Raw genomic sequence first — 26,454 nt, 5'->3', positions numbered from 1 at the left:
TGAGGTCCTGGAGGAAAAATTTAGGCTGCTAGGCGGGAGACTTAAGGCCAGGACCTCCAAGGTAGCCTTCTCGGAAGTGCTACCTGTTCCACGTGCAGGGCAGGAGAGACAGGCACAAATTAGAAGTCTCAATGTGTGGATGAGACGATGGTGTAAGGAGGAAGGGTTTAAGTTTGTTAGGCACTGGGATGCTTTCTGGAACAAGCGGGAGCTGTACAAAAGAGACGGTCTCCACTTGTCCCCGGATGGAACCAGGCTGCTGGCGCTTAAAATCAAAAAGGTGGCAGAGCAGTTTTTAAACTAAATCTTGGGGGAAAGCCGACAGGAGATGAAATGTCTCTGGTTCGGGAGGACTCGTCTCAAAGAGATGAAGGGTTAGCTGCTATTTTTCTACCGGGTAACGGACCGGAGTTGTCCACTGTGAAGGTGACAAACAATATGGACTGTCTGCCAGTGTCTCGAGGCGGCAGGAGGAAGGTGGCGGGCCTAGCTCGCCTGGGAAATTATAGATGTTTGTATGCAAATGCTAGAAGTGTTCAAAGTAAAATTGGTGAATTGGAATGTTTAGTGCTGGGAGAAAACATAGACATTGTGGGAATTTCAGAAACTTGGTGGAATGAGGAGAATCAGTGGGACACGGTGATTCCTGGATATAAGCTATATCGGAAGGATAGGGAGGGAAGGGTTGGAGGTGGGGTGGCTCTGTATGTCAGAGAGGATATACGGTCCAGTAAGGCTGAGATCAGAGAATTAGATTCACTTTTAGAAATGCTTTGGGTTGAAATAGAGGGCCCAAAAGGAAATTTAACTATGGGAGTTTGTTATCGCCCACCAAATCAAAAGAGAGAGGACGATTATAATATGATGGAAGGCTTAAAGATAGCGGCTAAACGTAAAAACTGTGTTGTAATAGGTGATTTTAACTACCCGCAGATTGATTGGGTCAATATGTGTTCTGGTCGAGAGAAAGAGATTGAGTTTCTTGATGCTCTCAATGACTGTGCTATGGAGCAGATGGTCTCAGAACCTACCAGGGGTGGGGCGATCCTGGATTTGGTCCTAAGTAATGCCCAAGACTTGGTGAGAGATGTAAAAGTGATTGCGCCGCTTGGGAGCAGTGACCATAATGTTATTGATTTCACCGTTTGTATAAATAGGGAGTTGTCCAAAAAGACCACCACAACCACGTTTAACTTTAAAAGGGGTAAATACACTGAGATGAGGAGGCATGTGAGGAAGAAACTGAAAGGAAAGGTACATACGGTCAAAACCCTTGAGAAAGCTTGGACGCTATTTAAAACTATAATCCTAGAAGCTCAGACAAAATACATACCACAAGTTAGGAAAGGCACAAACAGGCATAAGAAAAGGCCTGCGTGGTTAACAAATAAAGTAATGGAAGCTGTAAAAGGTAAGAAGGACTCCTTTAAGCGGTGGAAAACCAGTCCAAGTGAGATTAGTAAAAGGGAACACAGGCTGTGGCAAATCAAATGCAAGACTGTGATCAGGCAGGCAAAAAGGGACTATGAGGAGCATATTGCAAAAAACATAAAGACCAACAATAAAACTTTCTTCAAATATATTAGAAGTAGGAAACCAGCCAGGGAGGCAGTGGGGCCCTTGGATGACCATGGGGTAAAAGGATTACTGAAGGAGGATAGGGAAATGGCTGAAAAGCTAAATGAATTTTTTGCCTCCGTCTTCACTGTAGAAGACGAGAACTTTTTGCCCGCCCCAGAACCACTAATTTTGGAAGGGGTGTTGAAAGACCTGAGTCAGATTGAGGTGACAAATGAGGAGGTCCTACAACTGATAGACAAATTAAAAACTAATAAGTCACCGGGTCCGGATGGCATACATCCGAGAGTTCTGAAGGAACTCAAAGTTGAACTTGTGGATCTTCTAACAAAAATCTGTAATCTTTCATTGAAATCTCCCTCCATTCCTGAGGACTGGAAGGTAGCAAATGTCACCCCCATCTTTAAAAAAGGTTCCAGAGGAGATCCGGGAAACTACAGGCCAGTCAGTCTGACTTCAATACCGGGAAAGTTGGTAGAAACCATTATCAAGGACAGAATGAGTAGGCACATTGATGAACACGGGTTATTGAGGAAGACTCAGCATGGGTTCTGCAAGGGAAGATCTTGCCTCACTAACCTGTTGCATTTCTTTGAGGGGGTGAACAAACATGTGGACAAAGGAGACCCAATAGATGTTGTTTACCTTGACTTCCAGAAAGCTTTTGATAAAGTTCCTCATCAAAGGCTCCTTAGAAAGCTTGAGAATCATGAAGTAAAAGGACAGGTCCTCTTGTGGATCAAAAACTGGCTGAGTAATAGGAAGCAGAGAGTGAGTATAAATGGGCAGTCTTCGCAGTGGAGGACGGTAAGCAGTGGGGTGCCGCAGGGCTCGGTACTGGGTCCCATGCTTTTTAACTTGTTCATAAATGATTTAGAGTTCGGAGTGAGCAGTGAAGTGGCCAAGTTTGCGGATGACACTAAATTGTTCAGGGTGGTGAGAACCAGAGAGGATTGTGAGGAACTCCAAAGGGATCTGTTGAGGCTGGGTGAGTGGGCGTCAACGTGGCAGATGCGGTTCAATGTGGCCAAGTGCAAAGTAATGCACATTGGGGCTAAGAATCCCAGCTACAAATACAAGTTGATGGGGTGTGAACTGGCAGAGACTGATCAAGAGAGAGATCTTGGGGTCATGATAGATAACTCACTGAAAGTGTCAAGACAGTGTGCGTTTGCAATAAAAAAGGCCAATGCCATGCTGGGAATTATTAGGAAGGGAATTGAAAACAAATCAGCCAGTATCATAATGCCCCTGTATAAATCGATGGTGCGGTCTCATTTGGAGTACTGTGTGCAGTTCTGGTCGCCGCACCTCAAAAAGGATATTATAGCTTTAGAGAAGGTGCAGAGAAGGGCAACTAGAATGATTAAAGGGCTGGAGCACTTTCCCTATGAAGAAAGGTTGAAACGCTTGGGACTCTTTAGCTTGGAGAAACGTCGACTGCGGGGTGACATGATAGAGGTTTACAAGATAATGCATGGAATGGAGAAAGTAGAGAAAGAAGTACTTTTCTCCCTTTCTCACAATACAAGAACTCGTGGGCATTCGATGAAATTGCTGAGCAGACAGGTTAAGACGGATAAAAGGAAGTACTTCTTCACCCAAAGGGTGATTAACATGTGGAATTCACTGCCACAGGAGGTGGTGGCGGCCACAAGTATAGCCACCTTCAAGAGGGGTTTAGATAAAAATATGGAGCACAGGTCCATCAGTGGCTATTAGCCACAGTGTATGGAGCACAGGTCCACCAGTGGCTATTAGCCACAGTGTATGTGTGTATATAACATTTTTTGCCACTGTGTGACACAGAGTGTTGGACTTGATGGGCCGTTGGCCTGATCCAACATGGCTTCTCTTATGTTCTTATGTTATGTTCAAGGCCATTCCAGCAGCTGGAAGTGGAGGAGTGAGGAATCAAACCTGGTTCTCCCAGATAAGAGAGCTATGGCTGACCCAAGGCCATTCCAGCACCTGCAAGTGGAGGAGTGGGGAATCAAACCCGGTTCTCCCAGATAAGAGAGCTCTAGCTGACCCAAGGCCATTCCAGCAGGTGCAAGTGGAGGAGTGGGGAATCAAACCCAGTTCTCCCAGATAAGAGAGCTCTGGCTGACCCAAGGCCGTTCCAGCAGCTGCAAGTGGAGGAGTGGGGAATCAAACCCGGTTCTCCCAGATAAGAGTCCGCGCATTTCACCACTACTCCAAACTGGCTCTTTTTTACTCTTTCTGCCCCCTGCCACCCTTATCAGGTGTGCGTCCCTTGAGCCATCTAGCCTTCTTTGCCCCCTTCCTGTACTCCATTCTCTTGACTTCCTTTCCGCAGGGCTTAGGCTGAAGCCGTTCCGCTCAGCAACCACTCTCTGCATCCCAGACCCCGTCTTCAATGACGAGCGTCACCACTCCTTGCTGGCCCCGGCAGACGTGCCAGTCCAGAGGCTGCTGCTCAGTGCGTTCTCCGCCCAGGGGCTTGCTGGAGGAGGAGGGATCCAGTTTGAAATCTGGTGCAGGTACGTATCACTAAGCTTCCAGCCTCCCTGCAGCACGAGTCTGAACACAGAGCACGAGCAGAGGTCCATCAGTGGCTATTAGCTTGACTGGGAGGCAGTGAGGGGGGGCTAGACAACTCCCCCCTAAAGAACATCAGAGAAGCCCTGTTGGATCAGGCCAATGACCCATCCAGTCCAACACTCTGTGTCACATAAGGACATAAGAGAAGCCCTGTTGGATCACGCCAATGGCCCCTCCAGTCCAACACTCTGTGTCACATAAGAACATAAGAGAAGCCCTGTTGGATCAGGCCAATGACCCATCCAGTCCAACACTCTGTGTCACATAAGGGCATAAGAGAAGCCCTGTTGGATCAGGCCAATGGCCCCTCCAGTCCAACACTCTGTGTCACAGAAGAACATAAGAGAAGCCCTGTTGGATCAGGCCAATGGCCCCTCCAGTCCAACACTCTGTGTCACATAAGGACATAAGAGAAGCCCTGTTGGATCACGCCAATGGCCCCTCCAGTCCAACACTCTGTGTCACATAAGAACATAAGAGAAGCCCTGTTGGATCAGGCCAATGACCCATCCAGTCCAACACTCTGTGTCACATAAGGGCATAAGAGAAGCCCTGTTGGATCAGGCCAATGGCCCCTCCAGTCCAACACTCTGTGTCACAGAAGAACATAAGAGAAGCCCTGTTGGATCAGGCCAATGGCCCCTCCAGTCCAACACTCTGTATCACAGAAGAACATAAGAGAAGCCCTGTTTGATCAGGCCAATGGCCCCTCCAGTCCAACACTCTGTGTCACATAAGAGAAGCCCTGTTTGATCAGGCCAATGGCCCATCCAGTCCAACACTCTGTGTCACATAAGAACATAAGAGAAGCCATGTTGGATCAGGCCAATGGCCCATCCAGTCCAACACTCTGTGTCACATAAGAGAAGCCATGTTGGATCAGGCCAATGGCCCATCCAGTCCAACACTCTGTGTCACATAAGGACATAAGAGAGGCCCTGTTGGATCAGGCCAATGACCCATCCAGTCCAACACTCTGAGTCACATAAGAACATAAGAGAAGCCATGTTGGATCAGGCCAATGGCCCATCCAGTCCAACACTCTGTGTCACATGGTGACCAAAAAAAACAGGGTCATCAGGAGGTCCATCAGTGGGGCCAGGACACTAGAAGCCCTCCCACTGTGCTCCCCCAAGAATACAGAGCATCACTTGCCCCAGACAGAGAGTTCCAACAATGCACTGTGGCTAGTAGCCACTGATGGACCTCTGCTCCATATGTTTATCCAATTCCCTCTTGAAGCTGTCTATGCTTGTAGCCACCACCACCTCCTGTGGCAGTGAATTCAACATGTTAATCACCCTTTGGGTGAAGAAGTCTTTCCTTTGATCCGTTCTAACCCGACTGCTCAGCAATTTCATTGAGTGCCCACGAGTTCTTGTATTGTGAGAAAGGGAGAAAAGGACTTCTTTCTCTACCAGTCTGAGAGCCAGTCTGGTGTAATGGTTAAGTGCGTGGACTCTTACCTGGGAGAACCGGGTTTGATTCCCCACTCCTCCACTTGCATCTGCTGGAATGGCCTTGGGTGAGCCATAGCTCTTGAAAGGGGCAGATTTGGTGAGAGCTCTCTCAGCCCCACCCACCTCACAGGGTGTCTGTTGTTGGGGAGGAAGGGAAAGGAGATTGTGAGCCGCTCTGAGACTCTTCGGAGTGGAGGGCAGGCTATAAATCCAGTATCCTCCTCTTCTACCTTCTTTATCCCAAGCATAATCTTATAAATCCCCTTCAGCAGGGTGACCACACTCCAACTTCCACCATCCAGCTGCCCCTCACCCGCTCCATGGAATAGCTCAGGGTGGCACAGCACAAGCTGCTGTTTGGGCAACTGACTCCGCAACAGACAACAACTTCCTGATGCCTCTTCCATTTCCTCTCCCGTGCAGGTATTACTACCCTAATGTCCGAGACCAGATGGTCGCCAGGGGGACCTTGTCGCTGTCACGCCTGTGCGCCATGGTGACCATGCAGCGGCGAGAAGAAGTGGGGATCCAGACCTTTAGCCTACCCTTGATCCCCAGGACCGACGGCTCAGCGCAGCCCAAATCCTCAGGTAACGCAAGTCTTGGCCTTCAAACCCATGAGCAAGTCTGGGGTTCGACCAGGAGCAGACCCTGTGTCTTCCTTTGAGAACAGCAGGAATGTGTCCTCAGCCCACTGCCACCTCCTGGAGGAGTCACAGCTCAGAGGCAGAGCCTCTGCTTGGCATGCAGAAGGTCCCAGGTTCAATCCCCGGCATCTCCAGTTAAAAGGACCAGGCAGGAGGGGATGGGAAAGAACCTCAGTGGCTCAGGGGCAGAGCATCTGCTTGGCATGCAGAAGGTCCCAGCTTCAATCCCCGGCATCAAGGACCAGGCAGGAGGTGATGGGAAAGAACCTCAGTGGCAGAGCCTCTGCTTTGCCTGCAGAAGGTCCCAGGTTCAATCCCCAGCATCTCCAGTTAAAAGGACCAGGCAGGAGGTGATGGGAAAGAACCTCAGTGGCTCAGTGGCAGAGCCTCTGCTTGGCCTGCAGAAGGTCCCAGGTTCAATCCCCAGCATCTCCAGTTAAAAGGACCAGGCAGGAGGGGATGGGAAAGAACCTCAGTGGCTCAGGGGCAGAGCATCTGCTTGGCCTGCAGAAGGTGCCAGGTTCAATCCCTGGCATCTCCAGTTAACAGGACCAGGCAGGAGGGGATGGGAAAGAACCTCAGTGGCTCAGGGGCAGTGCCTCTGCTTGGCATGCAGAAGGTCCCAAGTTCAATCCCCGGCATCTCCAGTTAAAAGGACCAGGCAGGAGGGGATGGGAAAGAGCCTCAGTGGCTCAGGGGCAGAGCCTCTGCTTGGCATGCAGAAGGTCCCAGGCTCAATCCCTGGCATCTCTAGCTAAAAGGTTCAGGCAGGAGGTGATGGGAAAGACCTCCATGACACCTGGAGATCAGCTGCCACTCTGAGCGTTCTTGTGAATAAACAAATCAGTGGTTAGAGTAAATTTGAAGACCCTTATCCTAGGAGGGCTGGTAACTATAACAAGAGCCAAGGTGGTATAATGGGTAGAAACTTGGATTCGGATCTAAGAGAGACAGTTTCGAATCCCCACTTTGCTGTGGAAGTCGACTGGATGACCTTGGCCCGTCACACACTCTCAGCCTAACCTACCTCACAGGGTGGTTGTGAGAATACAAAACTTGAATCGGCAGCCATTCTCCAGGATCTCAGGCTGAGGTGTTTCACATCACCCTGCTAGCTGTTTTTAAAAAAAAAAAAAAAAAAAAAAAAAACAGGAGATGCCTGGGATTGAACTTGGGACCTTCTATGGGCCTAGCAGAGGCTCTGCCCCTGAGCCACTGAGGTTCTTTCCCATCACCTCCTGCCTGGTCCTTTTAACTGGAGATGCTGGGGATTGAACCTGGGACCTTTAACTGGAGATGCTGGGGATTGACCCTGAGCCACTGAGGTTCTTTCCCATTACCTCCTGCCTGGTCCTTTTAACTGGAGATGCTGGGGATGGTAAAGAACTTCAGTGGCTCAGGGGCAGAGCATCTTCTTGGCATGCAGAAGCTCCCAGGTTCAATTCCTGACATCTCCAGTTAAAAAGGACCAAGCAGCAAGTGACGTGAAAGACCTCTGTCTGAGACCCTGGAGAGCCTTTAGAGAGACCATGGCTCAGTGGTAGAGCATCTGCTCGGCATGCAGAAAGTCCCAAGTTTAATCCCCGGCATCTCCAGTTTAAAGGACCAGGCAGGAGGTGATGGGAAAGAACCTCAGTGGCAGAGCATCCGCTCGATATGCAGAAGGTCCCAAGTTCAATCCCCGGCATCTCCAATTTAAAGGACCAGGCAGGAGGTGATGGGAAAGAACCTCAGTGGCTCAGGGGTAGAGCATCTGCTTGGCCTGCAGAAGGTCCCAGGTCAATCCCCGGCATCTCCAGTTAAAAGGACCGGGCAGGAGGGGATGGGAAAGAACCTCAGTGGCTCAGGGGCAGAGCCTCTGCTTGGCATGCAGAAGGTCCCAGGTTCAATCCCTGGCATCTCCAGTTAAAAGGATCAGGCAGGAGGGGATGGGAAAGAACCTCAGTGGCTCAGTGGTAGAGCATCTGCTTGGCCTGCAGAAGGTCCCAGGTTCAATCCCCGGCATCTCCAGTTAAAAGGACCAGGCAGGAGGGGATGGGAAAGAACCTCAGTGGCTCAGGGGCAGAGCATCTGCTTGGCCTGCAGAAGGTCCCAGGTTCAATCCCCGGCATTTCCAGTTAAAAGGACCAGGCAGGAGGGGATGGGAAAGAACCTCAGTGGCTCAGTGGTAGAGCATGTGCTTGGCCTGCAGAAGGTCCCAGGCTCAATCCCTGGCATCTCCAGTTAAAAGGACCAGGCAGGAGGGGATGGGAATGAACCTCAGTGGCTCAGGGGCAGAGCATCTGCTTGGCCTGCAGAAGGTCCCAGGCTCAATCCCTGGCATCTCCAGTTAAAAGGACCAGGCAGGAGGGGATGGGAATGAACCTCAGTGGCTCAGGGGCAGAGCATCTGCTTGGCCTGCAGAAGGTCCCAGGCTCAATCCCTGGCATCTCCAGTTAAAAGGACCAGGCAGGAGGGGATGGGAATGAACCTCAGTGGCTCAGGGGCAGAGCATCTGCTTGGCCTGCAGAAGGTCCCAGGTTCAATCCCCAGCATCTCCAGTTAAAAGGACCAGGCAGGAGGGGATGGGAAAGAACCTCAGTGGCTCAGTGGTAGAGCATCTGCTTGGCATGCCAAAGCTCCAAGGTTCAATCCCCGGCATTTTGTCTGCTGTCATGCATGCCCGAACAATTTTCATTCGTCTCCCAAGTGTTCATCAAGGCTAGGTTCAGATTTCTGAGAGCACATTCTTTTTCTTTTCCCTTTCCTCCAGGTCTGCTGGACGTGAGCATAAAGTACCGATGCTCCCTCAAAGCTGCCGAAGGGGTCCTGGCGGCTCAGGCGGTTTCCATTTCCATTCAAATACACCGAGCGTCTGGTTTGCAAGCAGCTGCCAGGTAAGGAGGAGCTGGATCCTCTAAGACAGGGGTCCCCGACCCCCAGGCCACGGACCAGTACCAGTCCACGCCTGTTAGCAGCCGGGTCGCAAAGCCTGGCCTACCAGCCTCCCCCCCCCCTTGTGGCACCTCCTCCACTCACCATTTCTCCAATTTTAAGTCCGGGAAAGGGGCAGTGAAGCGCTGCCTTCCCCGGCCCTTTAAGGGTTGACCCCCCACCCCCGTCGATCAGCTGATCGGCCGGGAGAACCTCCGCAACGGCAGCCGGTGCCGAAGACGCGCCACCACCCTTGCCACCTCTCCGCTTCCTTCTTGACAAGGGTGGTGCCGCTTCTTCAGCAGGACGGCCACCACTACTGCAGACATTTTCCCCGCTGATTGGTGGGGGCGGGGTTGGCTCTTAAAGAGCTGGGGAAGCTGGCTCTTCACTGCCCCTTCTCCAACCTTAAAATTGGAGAAACAGAGGGCGGAGGAGGCACCGCGAGGAGAGGAGAGGAGAGGCGGTGGGGCTGCATGGCCATCGGGGGGGGGGGGAGGGAAGCCCCTCCAATCACAGACCATCACTGCCCCAGACAAAACAACATAAGAGAAGCCATGTTGGGTCAGGCACTCTGGCCACAACCCCCAGGAGGTCCATCAGTGGGGCTGGGACACTAGAAGCCCTCCCACTGTGCCCCCCAAGCACAGAGCTTCACTGCTCAGACAAAAGAACATAAGAGAAGCCATGTTGGATCAGGCCACTGGCCCATCCATTCCAACACTCTGTGTCACATAAGAACATCAGAGAAGCCATGTTGGATCAGGCCAGTGGCCCCTCCAGTCCAACACTCTGTGTCACATAAGAACATCAGAGAAGCCATGTTGGATCAGGCCAGTGGCCCCTCCAGTCGAACACTCTGTGTCACATAAGAACATAAGAGAAGGCATGTTGGATCAGGCCAATGGCCCATCCAGTCCAACACTCTGTGTCACATAAGAACACCAGAGAAGCCATGCTGGATCAGGCCAATGGCCCATCCAGTCCAACACTCTGTGTCACATAAGAACATAAGAGAAGGCATGTTGGATCAGGCCAATGGCCCATCCAGTCCAACACTCTGTGTCACATAAGAACACCAGAGAAGCCATGCTGGATCAGGCCAATGGCCCATCCAGTCCAACACTCTGTGTCACATAAGAACATCAGAGAAGCCCTGTTGGATCAGGCCAATGGCCCATCCAGTCTAACACTCTGTGTCACATAAGAACATAAAGGAAGCCATGCTGGATTAGGCCAATGGCCCATCCAGTCCAACACTCTGTGTCACATAAGAACATAAGAGAAGTCCTGTTGGATCAGGCCACTGGCCCATCCATTCCAACACTCTGTGTCACATAAGAACATCAGAGAAGCCATGTTGGGTCAGGCCAACGGTCCCTCCAGTCCAACACTCAGTGTCACATAAGAACATCAGAGAAGCCATGTTGGGTCAGGCCAATGGCCCATCCAGTCCAACACTCTGTGTCACATAAGAACATAAGAGAAGCCATGTTGGATCAGGCCACTGGCCCATCCATTCCAACACTCTGTGTCACATAAGAACATAAGAGAAGCCCTGTTGGATCAGGCCACTGGCCCATCCATTCCAACACTCTGTGTCACATAAGAACATAAGAGAAGCCCTGTTGGATCAGGCCAATGGCCCATCCAGTCCAACACTCTGTGTCACATAAGAACATAGGAGAAGCCATGTTGGATCAGGCCAGTGGCCCCTCCAGTCCAACACTCTGTGTCACATAAGAGAAGCCATGTTGGATCAGGCGAAAGGCCCATCCAGTCTAACACTCTGTGTCACACAGTGGCCAAAACCCCCAGATGTCATCAGGAGGTCCACCGGTGGGGCCCCCACCAGCACCACCACCAGCAGGCACCAAGGATACAGAGCCTCACTGCTCCATTCCACATGGCTTAATGTGATGCCTTCTATGAAGATAGATCCAGGTGGGTAGCCATATTGGTCTGAAGCAACAGAATACAGTTTGAGTCGAGCGGCACCTTTAAGACCAACGAAGCTTAATTCTGGGGATAAGCTTTCGTGCGCACGCACGCTTCGTCAAATATTCTTCAGATACCTGAAGTGGTGTGCATTCACACAAAAGGTAATACCAAGAATTAGACTTCATCGGTCTTAACTGGACTCCAACTTTGCCATCGCTGGCAATAGGAAGCCTCAGTCTGATTGAGCAGGGCAGGACTTGAGCTCCTGCATCACAGCATCACCCCTCCTTGTGCGTTCTCTTTGCTAAGGGCCTTGGCAGAGAAGACCCCTTCGCTGCAGTACAGCGCGGATGTCGGAGTGAACGCCTACGTGACGGCGCACCTCCCGTTCCTCCCCGAAGGGGAGAGGCGCAGCACGCGGACGGTGGCCCGGACTTTCTGCCCCGAGTTCGAGCACCATACCGAGTTCCCCTGCAATCTCGTGGTCCGGAGAAGCAGCGGCGAAGCGTGCTGCCTGGGGGAGCTCTTGCAGTACTCCGAGGCCGTCTTCTCCGTCTTCCACCAGAACTTGAATTCAGGTACGCAGCTTGAAGGCAAGAGGCCCTGAAGGCGACAGTGGCCTTCGGTGAGGGGCCGTGACTCATGCTTGGCATGCCCCCAGGTTCAATCCCCAGCACTTGCTGGGCCCTTTAGTTGCCACACGCAATGCACCGGCAACCACAGTCTAGGGCAGGGGTGTCAAACATGCGGTCTGGGGGCCAAATCAGGCCCCCGGAGGGCTCCTATCAGGCCCCCGAGCAACTGTCTCTTGTCTGCTTCCTGGAGAGCCAGTTTGGTGTAGTGGTTAAGTGTGCGGACTCTTATCTGGGAGAACCGGGTTTGATTCCCCACTCCTCCACTTGCACCTGCTAGCATGGCCTTGGGTCAGCCAGAGCTCTGGCAGAGGTTGTCCTTGAAAGGGCAGCTGCTGAGAGAGCCCTCTCCAGCCCCACCCACCTCACAGGGTGTCTGTTGTGGGGGAGGAAGGGAAAGGAGATTCTGAGCCGCTCTGAGACTCTTCGGAGTGGAGGGCGGGATATAAATCCAATATCTTCTTCTTCTTCTTCTTCTCCCTTGCTTTTGCTTCCTCAGTCGCATAGGAGCTACAGAACAAAACCTCAGTTTTCTCCATTGGCTGAGACGCCTCCCTTGGGGAGGAAGGGGGGAGGGAGAGCTTGCTTTGCCAGGCTCTCTCAGTCGCACAGCGGAACTACTGAGCCAAGCCTCTCTTCCTTCTATTGGCTGAGGCCCCTCCCCGTCCTGGTCCCCTGGGGAGGGAGGGAAAGAGCCAGAGCTTCCTTTCTTACTTCCTAGTAGTCCCTGGCTCTAGAATCATAGAACAGTCCAGCCATCCCGGTGGAACTCTCTAGCTAGTTTGTTGTGTTTACCTTTTCCACTCCTACCATTCTGATACATCCCAGTGCGATGAACCTGGACTCCTTGTATCTCCGTTATCGACGCAAAATGTTTCTTCTTTCACCTTTATAGCTCCCAGGACATCACAAGCTCAGGCTTCCAGAGATTACCTCCTGGGAACTGTCAAAGTGCCCACCAGGGAGCTGTTAATGAGAAGATCAGGTAAAGATCCCTTTGTCCGCTAGAGTGAATCGCTTGTGAGCTTGCTTTGTGTTGGGATTAACGGCATGTTTAGTGTGGAGAGGAGGCAGCTGAGAGGCGGTCTGATCACCATCTTCAAGTCCTTGAAGGGCTGTCCTATATAGAGGACGGGGTGGAATTGTTTCCTGTGGCCCCAGAAGGTCGGACCAGAACCAACAAGTTGGAATTATATCAAAAGAACTCCTGGCTCAACATGAGGAAGAACTTCCTGACCGTTAGAGCGATTCCTCAGTGGAGCGGACTTCCTCGGGAGGTGGTGGGCTCTCCTTCCTTGGAGGTTTTTAAACAAGAGGCTGGATGGCCCTCTGACAGCAATGTGGATCCTGTGAATTTAGGGGGAGGCGTTTGTGAGTTTCCTGCATTGTGCAGGGGGTTGGACTAGATTACCCTAGAGGTCCCTTCCAACTCTATGATTCTAGGAGGCAGCTGAGAGGTGATATGATCACCATCTTCCAAGTCCTTGAAGGGCTGTCACATAGAGGATGGGGTGGAATTCTTTTCTGTGGCCCCAGAAGGTAGGACCAGAACCTATGAGGAAAGGTTGAAGGAGCTGGGGATGTTTAGCCTGGGGAGGAGGTGGCTGAGAGGTGATAGGATCACCATCTTCAAGTCCTTGAAGGGCTGTCATATAGAGGATGGTGTGGAATTGTTTTCTGTGGCCCCAGAAGGTAGGACCAGAACCTATGAGGAAAGGTTGAAGGAGCTGGGGATGTTTAGCCTGGAGAGGAGGCGGCTGAGAGGTGATATGATCACCATCTTCAAGTCCTTGAAGGGCTGTCATATAGAGGATGGTGTAGAATTGTTTTCTGAGGCCCCAAAAGGTAGGACCAGAACCAGTGGGTTGAAATTAAATCAAAAGCATTTCCGGCTCAGCATTAGGAAGAACTTCCTGACCGTTAGAGCGATTCCTCAGTGGAACAGGCTTCCTCGGGAGGTGGTGGGCTCTTCTTCCTTGGAGGTATTTAAACAGAGGCTAGATGGCCATCTGACAGCAATGAAGATCCTGTGAATTTAGGGGGAGGGGTTTGTGAGTTTCCTGCGTCGTGCAGGGGGGTTGGACTAGATGACCCTGGAGGTCCCTTCCAACTCTAGGATTCCAGGAAAACTCCAGGCCCTACTGAGATGGTTGTCATATAGAGCAGGGGTGGCCAACGGTAGCTCTCCAGATGTTTTGCCTACAACTCCCATCAGCCATGCTGACTGGAGCTGATGGGAGTTGTTGGCAAAAAACATCTGGAGAGCTACCTTTGGCCCCCACTGATGTAGAGGATGGTATGCAGTTTTTCCGTGCCCCCAGAAGGTAGGACCAGAACCAGCGGGTTGAAATTAAATCGAAAATCGCTAAATGTCCCTTTACCTTCCAGTGCTTTTCAACGGGCCTTTGGAATTTCTCCCACTCCGTTTTAAACTTCTCCAATTCGTAGTCTTTCCTTTACGCTCTCTTTTCAAGGCATTCGAGGCTGGTACCCGCTAAGCCTCCCAGAGGACCTGGCCCCTTCTCATCGCGCCAACGTCGTTCAAACCGTCGTTGGAGGCCTGGAGCTTTCCGTGAGCTTCGCCCGCCCCGTGGACCGAGAACGCGTCCTGGAGGCTGCCGCCCTCCTGGGCTGGAGCTGGGAGGAAAGCCTCGGGGAAAACTGCCAGGACGACAGCGACTCTCCCCCACCCCCGGGTCCTGCCTTGGTGACCGTTTCAATCCCTAGACTGTGGCTGCCGGTGCACTGCGTGTTGCTCGCGGGGCAGGCGCAGATCCACAGAAGCACCTGTTGCTACCTCCGCTACAAGCTGTACGACCGGGAAGCCACGTGGACGTCTCTCAGGAGGCCCAGGCTGGCCGAAGACCAGAAGCAGGTGACTTTGACCTATAAGAGCAAGCGGGCGGAGCTGACCAGGAGCCCAGCGCTGTTGTGGTATTTCAGAGAGGAGAGGCTGGAGTTCCAGGTGTGGCGGGCCTATGGGAACGAAAGGCACGCGGAAAGGCCGCTGGACACGGATCGCCTGATCGGGTCGGCGTACGTGGACCTGGCAGCGCTTGCGGGCGATTCAGGAAGCACGAGAACAGTCAGTGGTACGTTTCTTTAGCAGTGGCGGGGGGGGGGGGGGGCATTGGGTCCAGGCCTGTGGCTTCTTTCCAGCTGCTGCCCCTCCTATTTTAACCCCAGAATCTGTCACAGAACCTGACAGTATTTTGAGCACCCATTAGGCCTAAGAACATCAGGAGAGCCCTGCTGGATTAGACAAGTGGTCCATGTAGTCTGGGGGTGGGGTGAGGGGTGGGCTCCCTCTGGGAATCCTACCCCCCCAGGGAAAGTGCATGCGCAATACATAGCCTCTCCTCTCCCGGTGTAGTGAACGCCGCGTGGTCACTGTCTGGCTATGCCTGGCAGATGGTCACTGCAATGGCCTCTCCTGCATTACTGTATCCGTAGCAACACCTTCTCGCTGGTCCCCCCCGTTTTCACAGAGTTTGCTACGTCATGGTGCGACCGAATGTCCAGCGGTATAACCGGATGGGCAAGCTGGGCCCACCAACCTCGCCAGCCTAAGAGAAGGAAAACTCTAACATCAAACCCGGGCAGATAGAGCTCGTTAATGTAACACCTACCACCTGGAGGACTCGCTGCCGGCGTCCCGGCTCACTGGGCCATGGCAGATGACCCCCAGGTGAAAGGGTGGAGCCAGTACCGCGCACACTGCGCTTCACCTAAAAAATTCCTCTGCGCAGGCCTGAAGGGCATATCCACACACACAACCCATGTAGTCTAGTGTCCTGTCTCATAAAGGCACCAGCCAGTTCCTCTGAAGGGCCAACAGCAGGGCAGAGAGGCCGAGGCCTTCCCCTGAGAAGAACATCAGAAGAGCCCTGCTGGATCAGACCAGTGAGAGTCCATCTAGTCCAGCCTCCTGTCTCACACAGTGGCCAGTCAGTTCCTCTGGAGGGCCAACAACAGGGCAGAGAGGCCGAGGCCTTCTACTGAGAAGAACATCAGACGAGCCCTGCTAGGTCAGACCAAGGAGGGTCCATCTAGTCCAGCCTCCTGTCTCACACAGCGGCCAGCCAGTTCCTCTGGAGGGCCAACAACAGGGCAGAGAGGCCGAGGCCTTCTACTGAGAAGAACATCAGAAGAGCCCTGCTGGATCAGATCAGTGAGGGTCCATCTAGTCCAGCCTCCTGTCTCACACAGTGGCCAGCCAGTTCCTCTGGAGGGCCAACAGCAGGGCAGAGAGGCCGAGGCCTTCCCCTGAGAAGAACATCAGAAGAGCCCTACTGCATTAGACCAGTGAGCGTCCATCTAGTCCAGCCTCCTGTCTCACACAGGGGCCAACCGGTTCCTCTGGAGGGCCAACAACAGGGCAGAGAGGCTGAGGCCTTCCCCTGATAAGAACATCGAAAGAGCCCTGCTGGATCAGACCAGGGAGGGTCCATCTAGTCCAGCCTCCTGTCTCACACAGGGGCCAACCAGTTCCTCTGGAGGGCCAGCAACAGGGCAGAGAGGCTGAGGCCTTCCCCTGATAAGAACATCGAAAGAGCCCTGCTGGATCAGACCAGGGAGGGTCCATCTAGTCCAGCCTCCTGTCTCACACAGGGGCCAACCAGTTCCTCTGGAGGTCCAGGGCACAGAGGCTGAGGCCTTCCCCTGATGGAATTCAGAGGCTTAATGTCTCTGAATGTGGAGGTCCCCCTAAATCACTGTGGCCAGTAGTCACTGATCCTCCATGAATCCATCTAATCCCTTCTTACGTCTGTTTATTCCTGTAGCCATCACTAGCCTGTAGGGTGCACTGGCCTCATGGTTACAGGAATAAACAGAGAATGCCACATTTTAATCACTTTCTGTGCAAAGCAGTATTCATAGAAGAATCTTAGAGTTGTAAGGGCCATCCAGGGTCATCTAGTCCAACCCCGTGCACAATGCAGGAAACTCACAAGCACCTCCCCCTAAATTCACAGGATCCTCATTGCTGTCGATGGCCATCTAGCCTCTGTTTAGCAGCCTCCCAGGAAGGAGAGCCCACCACCTCCCGAGGAAGCCTGTTCCACTGAGGAATTGTTCTAACGGTCAGGAAGTCCTTCCTAATGTTGAGCCGGAGACTCTTGATTTAATTTCAACCCATTGGTTCTGGTCCTACCTTCTGGGGCCACAGAAAACAATTCCACGCCCCTTCTTGCTCCTGGCTCCACCCCCAAAGTCTCCTGGCTCCACCCCCAAAGTCCCCAGATATTTCTTGAATTGGACTTGGCAACCCTAGCAACATTGTCTACTCAGACCGGCAGCTTTCCCATCGCCTACTGCCTGGCCCTACGTATACTTTCAAGGGTATCTTCAGGACTAGAAATTGCTCGGCTAAGAAAAGAGCAAGCCTTAAATTCTGGGAGCTAACTTGGCACCTGATTTCGTATTTTCCTCTGGACCGGTACAGAATTCCATCGTGCCAGCTATACTCCAGGAACCTTACTCAATCTACACCAAAAAGCTGTCGTTACCTTATTCAAGTACGTCAGGGTGGCAGCAGGGTAATCAGGATTCTCTAAAGGCGTCCCGTTCGTCGAAGTTGTTCAACACCACCGCGGCACGACTCCCCTTGCAGGCCATAGAAAGAGCGAATGAAAGACGACACCGAATAATCATAATACTTATCCTGCAGAGACAAAAAGGGGGAAAGAGAGTTTGTTTGAAAACAGGGCAGCAATTCAGCTTCTTAATATAGCCAGTTTGGTGTGGTGGTTAAGTGGGGGGACTCTTATCTGGGAGAAGCGGGTTTGATTCCCCACTCCTCCACTTGCAGCTGCTGGAATGGCCTTGGGTCAGCCATAGCTCTCTTATCTGGGAGAACGGGGTTTGATTCCCCCACTCCTCCACTTGCACCTGCTGGAATGGCCTTGGGTCAGCCAGAGCTCTCTTATCTGGGAGAACCGGGTTTGATTCCCCACTCCTCCACTTGCACCTGCTGGAATGGCCTTGGGTCAGCCAGAGCTCTCTTATCTGGGAGAACCGGGTTTGATTCCCCACTCCTCCACTTGCAGCTGCTGGAATGGCCTTGGGTCAGCCAGTGCTCTCTTATCTGGGAGAACCTGGTTTGATTCCCCACTCCTCCACTTGCACCTGCTGGAATGGCCTTGGGTCAGCCAGAGCTCTCTTATCTGGGAGAACCGGGTTTGATTCCCCACTCCTCCACTTGCAGCTGCTGGAATGGTCTTGGGTCAGCCAGAGCTCTCTTATCTGGAAGAACCGGGTTTGATTCCCCACTCCTCCCCTTGCACCTGCTGGAATGGCCTTGGGTCACCCAGAGCTCTCTAATCTGGAAGAACCGGATTTGATTCCCCCACTCCTCCACTTGCAGCTGCTGGAATGGCCTTGGGACAGCCAGAGCTCTCTTATCTGGGAGAACCGGGTTTGATTCCCCACTCCTCCACTTGCAGCTGCTGGAATGGCCTTGGGACAGCCAGAGCTCTCTTATCTGGGAGAACCGGGTTTGATTCCCCACTCCTCCACTTGCAGCTGCTGGAATGGCCTTGGGTCAGCCAGAGCTCTCTTATATGGGAGAACCGGGTTTGATTCCCCACTCCTCCACTTGCAGCTGCTGGAATGGCCTTGGGTCAGCCAGAGCTCTCTTATCTGGGAGAACCGGGTTGGATTCCCCACTCCTCCACTTGCAGCTGCTGGAATGGCCTTGGGTCAGCCAGAGCTCTTATCTGGGAGAACCGGGTTGGATTCCCCACTCCTCCACTTGCAGCTGCTGGAATGGCCTTGGGTCAGCCAGAGCTCTCTTATCTGGGAGAACCGGGTTTGATTCCCCACTCCTCCACTTGCAGCTGCTGGAATGGTCTTGGGTCAGCCAGAGCTCTCTTATCTGGAAGAACCGGGTTTGATTCCCCACTCCTCCCCTTGCACCTGCTGGAATGGCCTTGGGTCACCCAGAGCTCTCTAATCTGGAAGAACCGGGTTTGATTCCCCCACTCCTCCACTTGCAGCTGCTGGAATGGCCTTGGGACAGCCAGAGCTCTCTTATCTGGGAGAACCGGGTTTGATTCCCCACTCCTCCACTTGCAGCTGCTGGAATGGCCTTGGGACAGCCATAGCTCTCTTATCTGGGAGAACCGGGTTTGATTCCCCACTCCTCCACTTGCAGCTGCTGGAATGGCCTTGGGTCAGCCAGAGCTCTCTTATCTGGGAGAACCGGGTTTGATTCCCCACTCCTCCACTTGCAGCTGCTGGAATGGCCTTGGGTCAGCCAGAGCTCTCTTATCTGGGAGAACCGGGTTGGATTCCCCACTCCTCCACTTGCAGCTGCTGGAATGGCCTTGGGTCAGCCAGAGCTCTTATCTGGGAGAACCGGGTTGGATTCCCCTCTCCTCCACTTGCAGCTGCTGGAATGGCCTTGGGTCAGCCAGAGCTCTTATCTGGGAGAACCGGGTTTGATTCCCCACTCCTCCACTTACAGCTGCTGGAATGGCCTTGGGTCAGCCATAGCTCTCTTATCTGGGAGAACCGGGTTTGATTCCCCACTCCTCCACTTGCAGCTGCTGGAATGGCCTTGGGTCAGCCAGAGCTCTCTTATCTGGGAGAACCGGGTTGGATTCCCCACTCCTCCACTTGCAGCTGCTGGAATGGCCTTGGGTCAGCCAGAGCTCTCTTATCTGGGAGAACCGGGTTTGATTCCCCTCTCCTCCACTTGCAGCTGCTGGAATGGCCTTGGGTCAGCCAGAGCTCTCTTATCTGGAAGAACCGGGTTTGATTCCCCACTCCTCCCCTTGCACCTGCTGGAATGGCCTTGGGTCACCCAGAGCTCTCTAATCTGGAAGAACCGGGTTTGATTCCCCCACTCCTCCACTTGCAGCTGCTGGAATGGCCTTGGGACAGCCAGAGCTCTCTTATCTGGGAGAACCGGGTTTGATTCCCCACTCCTCCACTTGCAGCTGCTGGAATGGTCTTGGGTCAGCCAGAGCTCTCTTATCTGGAAGAACCGGGTTTGATTCCCCACTCCTCCCCTTGCACCTGCTGGAATGGCCTTGGGTCACCCAGAGCTCTCTAATCTGGAAGAACCGGGTTTGATTCCCCCACTCCTCCACTTGCAGCTGCTGGAATGGCCTTGGGACAGCCAGAGCTCTCTTATCTGGGAGAACCGGGTTTGATTCCCCACTCCTCCACTTGCAGCTGCTGGAATGGCCTTGGGACAGCCAGAGCTCTCTTATCTGGGAGAACCGGGTTTGATTCCCCACTCCTCCACTTGCAGCTGCTGGAATGGCCTTGGGTCAGCCAGAGCTCTCTTATCTGGGAGAACCGGGTTGGATTCCCCACTCCTCCACTTGCAGCTGCTGGAATGGCCTTGGGTCAGCCAGAGCTCTCTTATCTGGGAGAACCGGGTTGGATTCCCCACTCCTCCACTTGCAGCTGCTGGAATGGTCTTGGGTCAGCCAGAGCTCTCTTATCTGGGAGAACCGGGTTTGATTCCCCACTCCTCCCCTTGCACCTGCTGGAATGGCCTTGGGTCACCCAGAGCTCTCTAATCTGGAAGAACCGGGTTTGATTCCCCCACTCCTCCACTTGCAGCTGCTGGAATGGCCTTGGGACAGCCAGAGCTCTCTTATCTGGGAGAACCGGGTTTGATTCCCCACTCCTCCACTTGCAGCTGCTGGAATGGGCTTGGGTCAGCCAGAGCTCTCTTATCTGGGAGAACCGGGTTTGATTCCCCACTCCTCCACTTGCAGCTGCTGGAATGGCCTTGGGTCAGCCAGAGCTCTCTTATCTGGGAGAACCGGGTTGGATTCCCCACTCCTCCACTTGCAGCTGCTGGAATGGCCTTGGGTCAGCCAGAGCTCTTATCTGGGAGAACCGGGTTGGATTCCCCTCTCCTCCACTTGCAGCTGCTGGAATGGCCTTGGGTCAGCCAGAGCTCTTATCTGGGAGAACCGGGTTTGATTCCCCACTCCTCCACTTGCAGCTGCTGGAATGGCCTTGGGTCAGCCATAGCTCTCTTATCTGGGAGAACCGGGTTTGATTCCCCACTCCTCCACTTGCAGCTGCTGGAATGGCCTTGGGTCAGCCAGAGCTCTCTTATCTGGGAGAACCGGGTTGGATTCCCCACTCCTCCACTTGCAGCTGCTGGAATGGCCTTGGGTCAGCCAGAGCTCTCTTATCTGGGAGAACCGGGTTGGATTCCCCTCTCCTCCACTTGCAGCTGCTGGAATGGCCTTGGGTCAGCCAGAGCTCTTAGCTGGGAGAGCCGGGTTTGATTCCCCACTCCTCCACTTACAGCTGCTGGAATGGCCTTGGGTCAGCCATAGCTCTCTTATCTGGGAGAACCGGGTTTGATTCCCCACTCCTCCACTTGCAGCTGTTGGAATGGCCTTGGGTCAGCCAGAGCTCTCTTCTCTGGGAGAACCGGGTTTGATTCCCCATTCCTCCACTTGCACCTGCTGGAATGGCCTTGGGTCAGCCATAGCTCTCTTATCTGGGAGAACCGGGTTTGATTCCCCCCTCCTCCACTTGCAGCTGCTGGAATGGCCTGGGGTCAGCCAGAGCTCTCTTATCTGGGAGAACTGGGTTTGATTCCTTGCTCCTCCGCTTGCAGCTGCTAGCATGGCCTTGGGTCAGCCACAGCTCTCTTTTCTGGGAGAACCGGGTTTGATTCCCCACTCTTCCACTTGCAGCTGTTGGAATGGCCTTGGGTCAGCCAGAGCTCTCTTCTCTGGGAGAACCGGGTTTGATTCCCCACTCCTCCCCTTGCAGCTGCTGGAATGGCCTGGGGTCAGCCAGAGCTCTCTTATCTGGGAGAACCTGGTTTGATTCCCCACTCCTCCACTTGCAGCTGCTGAAATGGCCTTGGGTCAGCCAGAGCTCTCTTATCTGGGAGAACCGGGTTTGATTCCCCACACCTCCACTTGCAGCTGCTGGATTGGCTTGGGTCAGCCATAGCTCTCTTATCTGGGAGAACCGGGTTTGATTCCCCACTCCTCCACTTGCACCTGCTGGAATGGCCTTGGGTAAGCCAGAGTTCTGGCAGAGGTTGTCCTTGAAAGGGCAGCTGCTGGGAGAGCCCTCTCAGCCCCATCCACCTCACAGGGTGTCTGTTGTGGGGGGAGAAGATATAGGAGATTGTAAGACTCTCTGAGTCTCTGATTCAGAGAGAATCATAGAATAGAATCAAAGAATCTTAGAGTTGGAAGGGACCTCTCGGGTCATCTAGTCCAACCCCCTGCACAATGCAGGAAACTCACAAACACTTCCCCCTAAATTCCCAGGATCTTCACTGTTGGATATAAGTTATATCGGAAGGATAGGGAGGGAAGGGTTGGAGGTGGGGTGGCTCTGTATGTCAGAGAGGATATACGGTCCAGTAAGACTGAGGTCAGAGAATTAGATTCCCTTTTAGAAATGCTTTGGGTTGAAATAGAGGGCCCAAAAGGAAATCTAATTATGGGAGTTTGTTATCGCCCACCAAATCAAAAGAGAGAGGACGATTATAATATGATGGAAGGATTAAAGATAGCGGCTAAACGTAAAAACTGTGTCGTAATAGGTGATTTTAACTACCCGCAGCTTGATTGGGTCAATATGTGTTCTGGTCGAGAGAAAGAGATTGAGTTTCTTGATGCTCTCAATGACTGTGCTATGGAGCAGATGGTCTCAGAACCTACCAGAGGTGGGGCGATCCTGGATCTGGTCCTAAGTAATGCCCAAGACTTAGTGAGAGACGTAAAAGTGATTGCGCCGCTTGGGAACAGTGACCATAATGTTATTGATTTCACCGTTTGTATAAATAGGGAGTTGCCCAAAAAGACCGGCACAACCACATTTAACTTTAAAAGGGGTAAATTCTCTGAGATGAGGAGGCATGTGAGGAGGAAACTGAAAGGAAAGGTAAATACGGTCAAAACCCTTGGGGAAGCTTGGAGACTATTTAAAACTATAATCCTAGAAGCTCAGATAAAATACATACCACAAGTTAGGAAAGGCACAAACAGGTATAAGAAGAGGCCAGCATGGTTAACAAACAAAGTAATGGAAGCTGTAAAAGGTAAAAAGGACTCCTTTAAGCGGTGGAAAACCAGTCCAAGTGAGATTAATAAAAGGGAACACAGGCAGTGGCAAATCAAATGCAAGACTGTGATCAGGCTGGCAAAAAGGGACTATGAGGAGCATATTGCAAAAAACATAAAGACCAACAATAAAAATTTCTTCAAATATATTAGAAGTAGGAAACCAGCCAGGGAAGCAGTGGGGCCCTTGGATGACCATGGGGTAAAAGGATTACTGAAGGAGGATGGGGAAATGGCTGAGAAGCTGAATGCATTTTTTGCCTCCGTCTTCACCGTGGAAGATGAGAAGTGTTTGCCCGCCCCAGAACCACTAATATTGGAAGGGGTGTTGAAAGACCTGAGTCAGATTGAGGTGACAAAAGAGGAGGTCCTACAACTGATAGACAAATTAAAAACTAATAAGTCACCGGGTCCGGATGGCATACATCCGAGAGTTCTGAAAGAACTCAAAGTTGAACTTGTGGATCTTCTAACAAAAATCTGTAATCTTTCATTGAAATCTGCCTCTGTTCCTGAGGACTGAAAGGTAGCAAATGTCACCCCCATCTTTAAAAAGGGTTCCAGAGGAGATCCAGGAAATTACAGGCCAGTCAGTCAGACTTCAATACCGGGAAAGTTGGTAGAAACCATTATCAAGGACAGAATGAGTGGGCACATTGATGAACACAGGTTATTGAGGAAGACTCAGCATGGGTTCTGTAAGGGAAGATCTTGCCTCACTAACCTGTTACATTTCTTTGAGGGGGTAAACAAACTTGTGGACAAAGGAGACCCGATAGATGTTGTTTACCTTGACTTCCAGAAAGCTTTTGATAAAGTTCCTCATCAAAGGCTCCTTAGAAAGCTTGAGAGTCATGGAGTAAAAGGACAGGTCCTCTTGTGGATCAAAAACTGGCTGAGTAATAGGAAGCAGAGAGTGAGTATAAATGGGCAGTCTTCGCAGTGGAGGACGGTAAGCAGTGGGGTGCCGCAAGGTTCGGTACTGGGTCCCATGCTCTTTAACTTGTTCATAAATGATTTAGAGTTGGGAGTGAGCAGTGAAGTGGCCAAATTTGCCGATGACACTAAATTGTTCAGGGTGGTGAGAACCAGAGAGGATTGTGAGGAACTCCAAAGGGATCTGTTGAGGCTGGGTGAGTGGGCGTCAACGTGGCAGATGCGGTTCAGTGTGGCCAAGTGCAAAGTAATGCACATTGGGGCCAAGAATCCCAGCTACAAATACAAGTTGATGGGGTGTGAACTGGCAGAGACTGACCAAGAGAGAGATCTTGGGGTCGTGGTAGATAATTCACTGAAAATGTCAAGGCAGTGTGCGTTTGCAATAAAAAAGGCCAGCGCCATGCTGGGAATTATTAGGAAGGGAATTGAAAACAAATCAGCCAGTATCATAATGCCCCTGTATAAATCGATGGTGCGGTCTCATTTGGAGTACTGTGTGCAGTTCTGGTCGCCGCACCTCAAAAAGGATATTATAGCATTGGAGAAAGTTCAGAAAAGGGCCACTAGAATGATTAAAGGGCTGGAACACCTTCCTTATGAAGAAAGGTTGAAACGCTTAGGGCTCTTTAGCTTGGAGAAACGTCGACTGAGGGGTGACATGATAGAGGTTTACAAGATAATGCATGGGATGGAGAAAGTAGAGAAAGAAGTACTTTTCTCCCTTTCTCACAATACGAGAACTCGTGGGCATTCGATGAAATTGCTGAGCAGACAGGTTAAGACGGATAAAAGGAAGTACTTCTTCACCCAAAGGGTGATTAACATGTGGAATTCACTGCCACAGGAGGTGGTGGCGGCCACAAGCATGGCCACCTTCAAGAGGGGGTTAGATAAAAATATGGAGCAGAGGTCCATCAGTGGTTATTAGCCACAGTGTGTATGTGTGTGTATATATATATATATATATATATTTGGCCGCTGTGTGACACAGAATGTTGGACTGGATGGGCCATTGGCCTGATCTAACATGGCTTCTCTTATGTTCTTATGTTCTTATGTCAGATGGCCATGTAGCCTCTGTTAAAAAACCTTCAAGGAAAGAGAGCTCACCACCTCCCGAGGAAGCCTGTTCCTCTGAGGAATTGTTCTAACAGTCAGGAAGTCCTTCCTAATGTTGAACCGGAGATTCTTGATTTAATTTCAACCCATTGGTTCTGGTCCGACCTTCTGGGGCCACAAAAAACAATTCCACACCCTCCTCTATAGGACAGCCCTTCAAGGACTTGAAGATGGTGATCCTATCACCTCTCAGCCGCCTCCTCTCCAGGCTAAACATCCCCAGCTCCTTCAACCTTTCTTCATAGGACTTGGTCTCCAGACCCCTCACAACCTGTGTAAAGTAGCAACCTCTGAACTCCAGTTTGAGGAGGGAACATCAGGGGAAGGCCTCAGCCTGTGCGACCTGCTGTTGGCCCACAGTTTGAGACAGAATACTGGGCTAGGTGGACTACCGGTCCGATCCAGCAAGGCTCTTCTTAAATCCTTACCAACTCAGTCCCTGATGGCATGGGCTCCCCTTGTAAGTTGGAGCACAGACAGTCACACTAAGCAACTCCTTTTGGGGCGTGAGCAGTCGAGGGGGTGGGAACTCACCTGCTGGCGGAGTAGTCTCCCCTGATGTGCAACGGCAGTCTGGTCCCCCCCCAGTGGTGGTTGCGCAGCTGGAAAACACCCCAACGGGATCGTTTGCTCTTACCTTAGGGACCGCTGTATTTTTATTTATTTATTTTAGGGAATGGGAAAGTCTTTTGGCTCCGCCCCCAAAATCCCCAGGTATTTCCTGAGTTAGATTTGGCAGCCCCAGGAATAGAGCAGTCGCTCCCCCAGTTTGTGTGCCAAAGGCTCCGGGTTCAATAGGTTAGGACTGATGGTCTGATTCAGGATAAGGCAGCTTCATGTGTCCACTGGTTTCCCGATCCACATGGACAAGGATTTCTAGAAACCGGATTTGACTGTCTTAACTATACAAAGCACCGCTGCTTTCTCAGAGATTCCATGTTGTGCTCTGCTCTCCGGTTGCCGCAGGAGTCTACCCCTTGTTCCGGCGCAACGCTTCGAACCTGTGGGGAGCTGCCGTGCGAATTCACATCGCGCTTGCGGTCACCGCCCCCCGCGGGCTTGAGCCTGCAGAACACGGCGGCAGTAGCAGCAGTGAGGGCGAAGAAGGAAAGAAGGTGCTCGTGACCAGCCAGCAAGACTCAAAATCTCACGGCCGCAAGCCGGATCCTTCGGTCGTGGGGACCCTCGCTGAGAAATCCTCTGAGGAGTCTGCTGCTGCTGCTGCAGTGGACCCCCAGAAGACGTTTGCTGTGAGCATCCTTGTGGAAAGAGCCATGCACTTAAGCCTGAAAGGTAAGCAAAATCCAAAATTTCTTGGGCTGCAGGTGTGTGTGTGTGTGAGAAGAGAGAGAGAATGCTTGTATTTGGAGCAGAGGTCCATCACTATAAGCCACAGCATATTGTTGGAACTCTCTGTCTGGGGCAGTGATGTTCTGTATTCTTGGTGCTTGAGGGTGCAAAGTGGGAGGGCTTCTAGTGTCCTGGCCCCATTGATGGACCTCCTGATGGCACCTGGTTTCTTTTGGCCACTGTGTGACACAGAGTGTTGGACTGGATTGGCCATTGGCCTGATCCAACATGGCTTCTCCTAGGT

The 26,454-nt window shown here is 52.1% G+C and overlaps 1 protein-coding gene across 1 annotated transcript in view; it reads left to right on the top strand.

The window, feature by feature from the left end:
- The window catches only part of C2CD3 (C2 domain containing 3 centriole elongation regulator), a 123,998-nt gene that overhangs the window by 53,196 nt on the left and 44,348 nt on the right, over positions 1-26,454 (top strand). Inside the window, exons 18-24 of the mRNA XM_060263796.1 lie at positions 3,899-4,082; positions 6,027-6,193; positions 9,003-9,126; positions 11,414-11,682; positions 12,632-12,721; positions 14,211-14,828; positions 25,827-26,153. Coding sequence (XP_060119779.1) covers positions 3,899-4,082; positions 6,027-6,193; positions 9,003-9,126; positions 11,414-11,682; positions 12,632-12,721; positions 14,211-14,828; positions 25,827-26,153 — 1,779 coding nt within the window. The remainder of the gene's footprint in view (positions 1-3,898; positions 4,083-6,026; positions 6,194-9,002; positions 9,127-11,413; positions 11,683-12,631; positions 12,722-14,210; positions 14,829-25,826; positions 26,154-26,454) is intronic.

Source organism: Heteronotia binoei, unplaced genomic scaffold (genome assembly GCF_032191835.1).
Source record: "Heteronotia binoei isolate CCM8104 ecotype False Entrance Well unplaced genomic scaffold, APGP_CSIRO_Hbin_v1 ptg000889l, whole genome shotgun sequence".
Lineage (NCBI taxonomy): Eukaryota > Metazoa > Chordata > Lepidosauria > Squamata > Gekkonidae > Heteronotia > Heteronotia binoei.
Note: the sequence above shows the minus strand (reverse complement) of the source record. Positions and strands in the feature narration are given on the sequence as shown.